At 39.1% G+C, this 12342-nt stretch overlaps 1 protein-coding gene across 1 annotated transcript in view; it reads left to right on the top strand.

Annotated features, from left to right (window-relative positions):
* Positions 1 to 11855, top strand: part of PRUNE2 (prune homolog 2 with BCH domain) — a gene marked incomplete at both ends in the record, with an annotated part of 127073 nt that extends 115218 nt beyond the window's left edge. The window contains 5 exons of the mRNA XM_083354623.1: positions 1736 to 1834; positions 3068 to 3103; positions 3543 to 3575; positions 5662 to 5709; positions 11828 to 11855. Of these exons, the coding sequence (XP_083210749.1) occupies positions 1736 to 1834; positions 3068 to 3103; positions 3543 to 3575; positions 5662 to 5709; positions 11828 to 11855 (244 nt within the window). The remainder of the gene's footprint in view (positions 1 to 1735; positions 1835 to 3067; positions 3104 to 3542; positions 3576 to 5661; positions 5710 to 11827) is intronic.
* Positions 11856 to 12342: the final 487 nt, after the last annotated feature.

The raw sequence follows: 12342 nt of genomic DNA, 5'->3' as shown, positions 1-12342 counted from the left end.
CCAAGTTATTCCATCGTTAACAATGGGGGTGAGGTGTTACCCCCCGTTGATAGGGCTTGCAACTTGGGTGTCCTCCTGGATTCACGGCTCAGTTTTGATGATCATATAGGAGCCGTGACCAGGGGGGCTTTTGCCCAGGTTTGCCTGGTGCGCCAGTTGCGACCCTATCTGGACCGAGATGCCCTACGCACAGTCACTCATGCGCTCGTGACCTCCCGTTTAGACTACTGCAACGTTATCTACATGGGGCTGCCCCTGAGGACCACTCGGAGGCTTCAACTGGTGCAAAATGCAGCTGCGCGAGTTGTGATGGGAGTTTCCCGTTACTCCCATGTAACACCTCTGCTCCGCGAGCTGCATTGGCTTCCAGTTGCCCTCCGGGTGAGATTCAAGGTGCTGGTAATGACCTATAAAGCCCTATATGGCTTGGATCCAGGATATCTGAGGGAACACCTGCTGCCGGCATCAAGCTCCCTTCGTCCTGTGCGCTCCCACAGGGAGGGTCTTCTCAGGGTGCCGCCGGTCAAAGAATGCCGGCGGATGACACCCAGGGGGAGGGCCTTCTCTGTGGGGGCACCTGCCCTCTGGAACCAGCTGCCTGCGGAGCTTAGGACTGCCCCCAACCTTCGATCATTCCGCTGAGACCTGAAGACCTGGCTCTTCGAGCTTTCCGGCTCAGGCTGAGTTTTAATTGGGGTTTTAACTGGGGTTTTACATGTTGCAGGGACTTTGTTTAATCTTTTTTAAATTGGTCTTAATTTTTGTATTAATGTTTTAAAAATTATACCCTGTAAACCGCCCTGAGTCCTTCGGGAAAGGGCGGTATATAAATTCAATAAAATAAAATAAAATTAAAAGTAAATTATCACAGAGTAATTTATGCAGTATTTAATAAGTTAGTGCAGGCAAAATGAAGTCTTGTTCTTTTTCTACACAAGCTAATCAAGTTTTAAAAAATGCTGTCATCCTTCTTTTAAACCACTCATGAGCCCCAAAGAATTACCAGCCCAGAGTTCAATAATCCTGAATTAAGTCATTGATTTAGAGTGTGTGGTAGTGAAAAAATGTTTGCTGGAACACTGTAGTGATAGTGTAAAAACTACATGAACTAAGAGATAAGAAGTCTCGGTCTAGGTCTCACCTAACAAATTAAGTAGGTTACCTTGGATGAAGTTCAAATAAATTATTGTGATATTTGAAGACAGTACAGATAGTCCTTGACTTATGGTCACAGAAGGGACCAGAATTTCTGTTGCTAAGCAAGGCACTTGTTAGATGGGTCATGCATGATTTTATGAGCTTTTTACCATAATTGTTAAGTGAATTGTGCAGTCGTTAAACAAATTCAGCTTCCTCCATTGACTTGGCCCGTCAGAAGCTGGCTGGAAAAGCTGCAAATGGCAATCACATGACACCAGGACACTGCAACCCTTGTAAATACATGCTGATTGTCAGTTGCCCAAATTTTGATCATGTTGGGATGCTGCAACTGTTGTAAGTGCAACGATGAGTCATGAGTGACTTTTTCAATGCCACTGTAACCTTGAAAGGTCACTAAACAAATTGTAAGTCAAGGACTACCTGAACTCTGAACATTGTAAAAGTTCCATATCAGTGCTATGTATATAGCTAAGATCAGTCCTGGCCTGTAATTTATCAGCTTGTTAGTTAACATGGAGTTGAAGTTTATATATCTATATTGCTTAACCAGTGAATTCTACTTTTTGTGTTTCAGTTCAAAATTCAGTAATAAGATACAATATGTCAACACTTTGGCAGACCTTAATGAGCTAATTCCAATGGAATATGTAAATGTCCCAGAAAGTATTGTCAAGTAAGTGAACAGCATTTGGAGACTACTAATGAGATAAGTTATTTCTATAAAACAAAAGGATTGCTATGTTTAAGGAAATTTAATTTTATCTAAATAATATATTTTGAAAGTACTCAACCTTGTGATTAAAACTGAACAGCACTAGAAATAATTGTTTGTCTTGTTTACTTGGTTAAAATTTAAAAACACAATTTAAATTATAGTACAGTATGGTTCCTTGTGGTATGAAGAAAGCCAAGCTAAGAAAACAAAAGACGAATGGTTAAAGTAGAGATGATTGAGGGAAGCTAAGAAAGCACCCTTCAGATATCTGAAGGGTGAATCGGTGATCTCGTTCTCAATTACCCCAAAGAGAAAGGCTAGGACCAATTAGTTAAAACTATAAGGAAATAAATTCAGGCTAGATGTTGGAAGAAAATCATGACTGTATCAGCTGTTAACTAGGGAAGAGGTTGTCACACCAAGTGGTGAGTTTTCTTTTACTGGAAGACTCCGAACAGAGGATGGCTAATTGTTTATCAGGATGCTGTAGTAGATCCTGCACTAAGCAGCATTAGGTGGCCTCTTCAGTATCTGTCAACTCTGTGATTCTGTTAAAGATCCAAGAATCTATTCCAATGTGTTATTACTTCAGTAATTTATTCATGCCATCTGTTGTGAGTAAAAATCAATTATTTTCCAAGATATTTTTGAGAATTGCACGAGACATTGTAGAATGGGAATATATTTTATTCACAGAAAATGAAGATGAAATTCTCGAAGCGTTCATTTTCTGAGCACTGATGTTTTAGGAAAGCATCAGTGTTTCTGATTTGAGGACTGTATGCTTTATAAATTATTCTCCTGTCCAAAACTTTCAGGACTTGCTAAGAATGACAGGATATCATTTCAGTGTAACTGGATGGTGCCAAGATGGGAAAAATTCAGAACATTTCATGGTTTTACCAGTTCTTTCAGTGTGCGTAGTAGTTCTCAATGTGAACATGCCAACCCACTAATATCAAAATAAGTCTGGAGCCCAATGGATCGTACTATGCATAATGAAATAGACATTGTAGTTTAAATTTGCATTGATACATGCATATGCATATAGAAGAGCCTCAGTGCTAACTCTAACTTGACATTGGGAATAGTTCCTTGTGATGTGAAGGTGATACATTTCAGATAAATGTGATGTCTGCATATTACTTGACCTTGTATATGTTTGTCCTTCACCCACTTTTATCTTGAAAGGTATGATGAAGAGCGATCCATTCAGAGAAGAGTAAGGTAAAACTCTTGCTCTGCTGCAACCTGTGCTGATGTTTTTAAATGACCAAGGATACGTGAGGCAGTGGAGGATTTCAGCAGCTGACATTTAAAAAGATCCCATAGCTCTCTGTAATGAATGTCATGCATGAGCTATTGAGATCAGTTGTAAAATTCCTCAATTTGGCCTGTTCCAGATTTAACTTCAATCACCTTGTCAGCTTTGTACAGCATGCGTGCTGCGGACTCCTGCTAGCTTTACAAGACCTCCCTATACATGGACTATATATATAGATAGATAAACAAATGAAATCAGTCAGGAACACTTTAGACAAAAATCTTTTGTTGGTGCATAATTTCAAAAGCATGTTCCTTGCTCGATTGAGATTCTGCTTTTCCCTGCTTCTATTTTATGTTCTGCTTGCTTTTCCCCCCTCACCAATAACTTTTACTCATGCAGACTGGATGAAGAGCTGAGGGAGACATCAGCAAAGTAAGACTGAATTCTGATAATAATGATGATACTCCTTTTGCATTCTTAGAAGGGATTAATAATTAAGAAAATTCATATTAATCCTATACAGGACTACACAAAAGTACCACTTAGAATAGTTAATATTACTGCTACGTAATATTACGTAGGAGTAATATTTACTATTCTCAGTGACACTTCTGCAGAGTGCCCTGGGGGATCCTTGGAATTGTAGTTCAGCAGCATCCTAGTTCAGTCTAACCATAACTGCTAGGTAAAATGTTATTTTAGAACATGGTGCACAATTGATAATCCCTAAGGCTTTGTATGTTCCAAGTTCACTTTCAGTGGCTGCCAGTTTTCAATAACATTAATTCTTAAATAACCTGGAGATATTAAGACTGGATAAGTTGCCATAATACAAATGGTTGAGAGTAAAGGAAGAATCTTACAAATGAATTAAAAACAAACAAGTTTTCTTTAGTTTGAGGCATCTACTTACTGCCTTTATATCACCAAAATCCATAAATCCATGTATCTTTGTTACAAATGAAAATGCAAAGAATATATTCAAAGACATTTACTTGAAAGGGGATTCCATAGTTTGTGGTTAAATTTATTTCTTAATTGAATGTTTTTTTCTATCAGCTTTAGAATTTTTCTTTAAAACAGTAATTTTGCTGACTTTTTCTTAGGGTGAAAGTTATTACCTATTAATTGACTAGTAGAGTTGGATATGATATTTGGCAAATTGGATGATAAAATAGTTCCATTTATATATTCTAAAGCAGTCTAGGCCCCTTTAAGAAAACAAAGAATTTTTTTAGAGAATATAGTTCTACTCATGCCCAGGATTTTACATTATGATGGAGATTTATTTTATGAACAAGAAAGATAGAGAGACCTAGCATTACACAGAACCCTCAGTTTAATGGACTGCTGGGGGAACTGAGTGTTTTTCCAAGTCAAATATTAATTAAATGCTGAATTCGATCTTTCATATATAATATATATATAATCTATATCTTATAAAAATATAAACATATATGCAGCTGTACTTAACGTGAACATAATGTTCAAAATGTACAAACATTGTTGCATCATTCACAACAGTGTTTGTCTGTTACCTGGGGCAAAGTTTCTTGTTGTCAAAAAGTCCATATTTTATTCATTGCATCCACTAAAGTCCACTGAATTGAGTTTATTAAAATGGGGGTTGACTGTCAGAAAGAATTACTACTGAGTCACTGCAAGCCTAAATAATCTTTTGCTGGACTGGCTGTACCCATGCCAATTGCATGAGCTTTAGCAACCTGAAAAATGCATATTTTGTTACCTTATTATGTGATTATAGTGATAGCTTTGTGGATTGAAGCAGTCATTTCAGAAAGCTTGAATATGCTACTGCTATGTAGTTGAAGTCAAATACGATATTGCAAAGATGCATCTATTTTGAAGGATACCCCAAAGTAATTTTAGTGATCTGCCTATCTGCTTGAAATCCTAGTACACTTGATGATGACCACAAGCAAGATTTTGATGGGTTGCATCAACAAAGTTGTTCGGTTTCATAATAATGGGTGATGTCAGTGCAACAGCTCAGTCACTGAATTATGGAAAATGTCAATATATTTTATATGATACGTTTTCCAGCCAGTATTAAGGATGCAACTGTATTCATATGCCTGTCTTATAGTCTGATCCTATCTATACTTAGAAAGATAGAAGTCTGTAAGTACATTCAGGATTATCTCTAAGGTAATTTTCATAGGGGTAGCATTTCAACAATAAATTCTGAACATGCATTATTTTTGAAACTTCTTGCAGTAATTGATTTCAATATTCCAATTAGCCTGCTGCTTTGAACATCAAAAAAAAGTCTTGTAGCACTCTGCAGCCTAATTTTTTTTTCTGGCAAGCATTTCTAATGACTATTGGGGAGACATTCCTTAATGAACACTGATGACTTTATGAAGACATCATAATATATATGATAAAATTTGGTTGTGAAAATGAGTTTGTTCTGCCTTTAAAGTAAATATTTAAAAATATCTATTCCTGATAAACAAGAATATATTTATTATTTTTCATTTTCCCTTGCCTTCAGAGCAAGCTGTCTTTCAAATGAGCCTGAAATAACTTCAGTCCAACAGGAGTAAGAATTTCATAAACAAGCCATTGTCTATGAGTATTATTCATAATAATATTATCCAAGAGACATTGAAGAACTGGGTAAACTCCAGGTAGTCTCCTTGAAATCTAAATACTTACATGGGACTTTTTAAACCAGCAAGTCAAGTTAAATTTTAGACAAAGTTAGATAACAACTGCTACCACGTTATTATAAACATCTAGTAATATATGATATAACCCTATTATTGGGCTACTGAAGTATATGTTAATACTTTCACCTTATTTAGTTAGTAATTTAAGACAATGGATATAATTTGCAACTTTGCTTTAGTGGAACAACCTTTTTACTATATCTTTCTGGAGTCTACCCAATCTTCTTTTTTGTTTGTCCTCTCACCGTTTTTATATTCATTGCAAAAATTTTCACGGAGTTGCATTTTTATTTGCCTTTGTGCTTTGAATAGCAAATAGTACAGGTTGTCCTGAACTTAAAACCACAATTGTGAGATCCCATTGCTAAGTAAGGCGGCTGGTAAGTGATTTGCCCCTAATTATCAATCTTTTCTGCCACAGTTGTTAAACAAATTACTGCAGTTGTTAAGAGAGTCTGGCTTCTCCCATTGACTTTGCTTGTCAGAAGCCAGCTGGGAAAGGCAGAAATGATCCTTAGGACACTGCAACCCTCTTAAATACATGCTGGTTGCCCAGTACCTGAATTTGATCATGTGATTGTGGGGGAGGGGTTTGCAATGGTAGTAAATGTTAGAATCGGTCATAAATGTTGTCAATGCCGTTGTAATTTTGAACAGGTGCTGAACTAATGATTTTAAGTCGAGGACTACCTGTACATAAACCCTTTTATATAAAAAAGCAGAAGTGTTCTGCATGTGTTGAATATCATTTTATAGTTTATGAAAGCATGATGTTAGAAGAAATATACATTAAACATTAGTGTTTATTCATTAAAGGAAACAAATGGATGTGTTACATCTGGTAGTAGTTATTTATTATTTTGCAAATTGTAAAAAAAAATGGATTGTCTTGTATTTAATATAATTAAATACAAAGAATCATACTTATTTATAATTAGACTTAAGCATGATACATTAAGTGCTATTGTTTTCAGTTACTCTTTTCTACTGGTAAATTTTGAATTCAGCCCTATTTTGCAAAGGAACTAGGAGGTATCCAGGATCAAGTCCAGCGTTGGTTGGTCATGAAAGTTAATTATGACAATACCTTCATTAATATCTTGATTGGGCCTATAAATTATAAAAAGCTTGAAAGACTATAATGATAGAATATCCATTTAATTTTTGATGAAGTTGCTTTTCTTTTATTGAGTTGAAAATGGGACCTTCAAATAAAAGAGGATCAAAATGTGCTGGCTATTATTGGTAATAATTTTTTCCTTACAAGTTATGGTATTGCATAGCATTATACTTTGGATTAATCCATGAATAAAAATGCAATAATGGTAACTACTACTAGACTAGAGGAAGAAAGCTGTTTTATAAATGTTTGCTCCACAGTGTGTCATTCCATGTCCCTGTGTATAATATAAATGGGGAATGGGGTAGGACAGGTATTGAGTTACAAAGAAAAACTCAAGTTTCAGTTTGTTTTGTTTGTTTTGTTTTATTAAATTTTTATACCGCCCTTCTCCCTAGGGACTCAGGGCGGTGAACAGGGCAGATAATAAAAGTACAAAACTACAAAAGTTAAAATAGAATTAAATTAATGCCCAAGATAAAACAGTAAAATATACAAATATTTAAAAACCCAAATTAACTCCCCATCAGGCCAGGCCAGCTTGTTCAAACAGGTGGGTCTTTAACCCGCGCCGGAAGGAGCGGAGATCCGGTGCCATCCGGAGCTCCACCGGCAGTTCATTCCATAAGGCCGGGGCGCCCACAGAGAAGGCCCTCCCCCTGGGGGCCACCAGCCGGCATTCTCTGACTGGAGGCACCCTGAGGAGGCCCTCTCTGTGGGAACGCACAGGGCGGAGGGGGGTTGACGCCGGCAGCAGGTGGTCCCCGAGGTATTCCGGACCCATGCCATGTAGGGACTTAAAAACCATCACTAAGACCTTGATTTTGTACCTCAGAAACAGGAAGATTCTTAGATCATATTGGGCTGGGCATAAAGCCAGTTCTGTATGGAAGAGAAATAAGAGTGATGAGATTCTTGTTAGAATTATGAACTACAGGCTTTTCGGATTTGATTGATAGTTTCTATCAGTGCCCTAGAGTTAAGCTAGTTAATGCAAGTCTTGCCCTCTGTGCTAGACCCACAGAACCTCTGCTCCCCAAAGCCCTGGATGTGATTCTAAATATTCAGTTACCTCAAATTTCTGCAAAAACATAATTATAACGAGATAAAATGTTAATATAGTTAAATACAAAAGAATACATGTACATGAATTAAATTTTCATTACATGTAATTATGTCAGATTCAGTTTTTCTCCCAGCCTTCCTTCCCTTCTTTGATTTATTGCTGACCACTTTTTGGAATGCAATCTTCTGAACAAAGGTGACTTTTCCTTGGTTCAGAATATGTTACCTAACTCTTCTTTATGCAAATAAGAAAGAATAATAAGATGACTGTAAGATGCAAATAAAATTCAGGTCTGCCTTGCTTATTTTTCCATTCTTATTGTGCCTGTGGATAGCAAGACTTATTTAGGATGACATGGTCCTTCCTAGGTAAGATGAGCCAGGGAAATAGTTGCTGTAAGGACTTTTCCAGGCATCAATAACAATAACAATAATAACAATGACAATAATAGAGTTGGAAAGAACCTTTGAGTCCAGGGGTCCCAAACTCCCAGTCCATGGATCGGTACCGGGAAGCGGCATGCCAGCAACCAGTCCTCACAAACAAGCAAAGGCCCATCCATAGGATGCAGGCAGCACACCAATCCACGCATTCTCCGGTCCATGGAAAAACCTTTCTCCATGGAACTGGTCCCTGGTGCCCAAAAGGTTGGGGACCTATGTTCTAGTGACTAGTCCAACCCCCTGCTCAGGCAGGAAACCCTATACCATTTCAAACAAATGGTTGTCCAGTCTCTTCTTAAAAACTTCCAATGTTGGAGCATTTACAACTTCTGGAGACAGGTTGTTCCACTGATTAATTGTTCTAACTGTCAGGATGTTTCTCCTTAGTTCTAGGTTGCTTCTCTCTTTGGTTAGCTTCCATCCACTGCTTCTTGTCCTGCCTTCAGGTACTTCGGAGAATAGCTTGGCCTTGACTCCCTCTTCTCCTTGAGATATTGGAACACTGCTATCATGTCCCCCCTCGTCCGTCTCTTCATTAAACTAGATATACCCAATTCCAGCAACCGTTCTTTATATGTTTTAGCCTCCAGTCCCTTAATCATCTTTGTTGCTCTTCTCTGTACTCTTTCTAGAGTCTCAACATCTTTTGTACATCATGGTGACCAAAACTGGATGCAGTATTCCAGGTGTGGCCTTACCAAGGCATTGTAAAGTGGAATTAACACTTCATGTGATCTTGATTCGATCCCTCTGTTATGCCTAGCACTGTGTTGGCTCTTTTGGCAGCTGCAGCACACTGCTGGCTCACAGAGATCTCACAGTTATTGCTATTGAGAAAGGTACCACCTATACTATACCTGTCCATTTGTTTTTTCTTGCCTAAATGTAGAACCTTACTTTTTTCACCACTGAATTTTATTTTGTTAGATAGCACCCAGTGTTAGTCTGTCCAGATCCTCCTGTATCTTAAGCCTATCTTCTGGAGTACTGGCTATTCCTGCCAGCTTGGTGTCATCTGCAAATTTGATGAGTTCCCCATCTATCCCCTCCTCCAAATCATTGATGAAGATGTTGAAGAGCACTGGGCCCAGAACAGAGCCCTGGGGCACCCCACTACACACTTCCCTCCATGTAGATGCAGTTCCATTGAGGACCACCCACTGAGTATGGCCGGTCAGCCAGCCTATTTGAAAATGATCGCTTGGGACTGCTTGAATTGGACTTTGGCTAGCAGATCCCCTGGAATTGGTTGAGATACAATCTTGCTTGACTATATGGAAAGAATAGAAAAGCATATATGTAGCTTAGGGTTGAACAGTGAATTCTTGATTCTCTCTGAGCTTGGTTATTTTCTTACACATGTTTCATTAGCTGAGTAGGTAACATCATCAGTATTAGTGAGTGTGGGGTTTTGGTCTTTCTGTTTGTGTGTGGGGTTTGGGTCTCTTTTGAATGGTGTGTAAATATGATCATCAATAGACACATAGAGATAAACTATATTTACATACCATTCAAAAGGGACAAAAAAATGCTAACAAAAAGACCAAAGACCATTCTCTCTGATAGCCAACACCTCAATAAGCACCAGACAAACAATCAAGCAGAGAACCACCAAGGACAAAAATACACCTCTAGTTGGTGTACACCTCTATAGTTGGCGGAGCAAACTATTGTATATAAACAGGAAGCAAAACTCAGGTAATGAAATGTCTGTAAGCAAACAACCAAGCTCAGAGAGCCCCAAGGCTTCCACAGTACACGGGAAGAGTTGAGGTGCTCAGTCCTGAGAAAATTGTGGTTCCAACAGGACTTTTGTCTTTAGTTACCTATCTCACCTGGTTTGTTATGACCTCCTGGGAGATGACATGTGTGGTTGGATCCATGTGGTGGTGAATGCTTCTTTAAGAAAGGGACAGTTCCATCTATTTCAAAAGAAACAGTTTCATTCCATCTCTAAGATGCCATCACTAGATCCAACAGGGCTGGACAATTTTGAGTTTTACAACTTTCTCTTCTTTGTAGCCAGGTTTCAGGTCAGGTTATACTACTGACGTGGCATGGATTGTTAATTGTGGATAACCTGGCAGGCTTAATTCTGGCAGGCCCAGGATATGGGTAGTGCATCTGTCCTGATCCTTCTTGACCTCTTAGCAGCTTTCAATACCATTGATTGGAATATCCTTCTGGATCTGCTTAGGAGGTTGGGAGTGAGAGTCACTGGTTTTCCTTCCTTCAAGGTCAGTTCCTGTCACTGTTGGTGAAGGAAGAGAGGTCCAGCCCTAGACCTCCACATTGCAGAGTGCCTCAGAACTCGACTCTCTCCCCATTCCTGTTTAATATTTACCTGTAGCTGGGTAACATCATTCATTGGCACGAGGCTAAGTACCACCAGTATGTTGATAATACTCAGCTGTACATGTTTTACACTGTGCTGCCCAAATGAAGCTGCCAAGGCTCTTTCCCATTCCCTGGAAATTGTGGGATCTGGATCGGGAAGAGTAGGCTCCAGATGAATCCTAGCAAGACCAAGTGGCCATGAGTTTTAGGGTCCCCAGACCAGAGGTTTTCCAATTCTGTCTGCGGAAGTGTTTGCACTTCATCAGAGCCGGTGCACAATTTAGGAGTTTTTCTGGTCTTGGTCTTACTTCTCAAGGTGTAAGTGTAGCAGTGCACAAATGCATCGTATGGGCCATTTACGCCCATTCCTAGAAAGAGGCTTTGCTCATGGTCACTCATACTTTAGTCATATTTTTTTGGACCATTACAATGCAGTCTACATGGGGCTGCTCTTTAAGACCATTCAGAAGCTGTAGCTGGTCCAGAATGCAGTGAGGCAGGATAGTGTTTGGGCCATACCCACATAAAGCTACTGCTTAACACAGCAGTCCCCAACCTTTGGGGCACCAGGGACCAGTTCTGTGGAAAACAATGTTTCCATGGACTGTGTTTGTGTGTATGTGTTTTGCACCCTACCTAGATCCCAGGCATGCACAGATGATGCTTCATTTGCTTGCAAGGCCCGTTTCCTAAAGGGCTGTGGACTGGTACCAGTCCATGGCCCAGGGGTTGGGGACCCCTGGCTTAACAATCTGCACTACCTTCCAGTATATTTCTGCTACAATTTAAGGAGCTCTAGTGGTCATCTATAAACTCTACATGACACGGGGTAAACGTTCAAGTGATATTTGAGATGGCTCAGCTTTTATCATGTGTAATGTCTGGGCCTGGACAGTAACCAGATAGGATGTCACTAGAGCTAGCTCTATGTGTATTCTGCCCTTTGCTCCTTAGAGGAAGTCCAGGATATATATGTAACAACAATCCATTGTACTGACTCTTTCCCTTTTCTTTTTCAAAAGCATCAACATGACCATGAAAAGTTCTTAACTTCCATGGAAGTTGGAGAAGAAAACGTTCCTCTGTTTGATGTGCCTGAGTCTTGAAGATGGGGACAGTTTTGGCTTCTCATCTGAACACGATCCTCTCTAGGATCTCCTTGTGCACAAATCTCTTTTATTTTCCCTAAAACCTGTCTGTGCAGGAAAGACTCCTGGTAGAGTTAACCTTGGTTCTCTGACCACTTAGTGTTATTCAGAGCACTCTGAAATTAACAGGAGGTGGCTGCTACTGCCAGAATAGTAGCAGGATGCAGGTAATGACTCTGTGTAATATTATATCAGGAGTAGATTTACAATAAGGAAAATTATGCATTTTTGAATTCTAAATTATTTTGCCATTAATGTGCCTCACCTGTGATTTCATAGTGTGGTTCGATCTCTTTTGTCTTCTACATATTTATGTATTAAAGCAGGGGTCTTCAAACTTGGCTCTTTTATGACTTGTGGACTTCAATTCCCAGAATTCCTCAGCCAGG

The sequence above is a fragment of the Vipera ursinii genome, assembly GCF_947247035.1.
Source record: "Vipera ursinii genome assembly, chromosome: 2".
Lineage (NCBI taxonomy): Eukaryota > Metazoa > Chordata > Lepidosauria > Squamata > Viperidae > Vipera > Vipera ursinii.
Note: the sequence above shows the minus strand (reverse complement) of the source record. Positions and strands in the feature narration are given on the sequence as shown.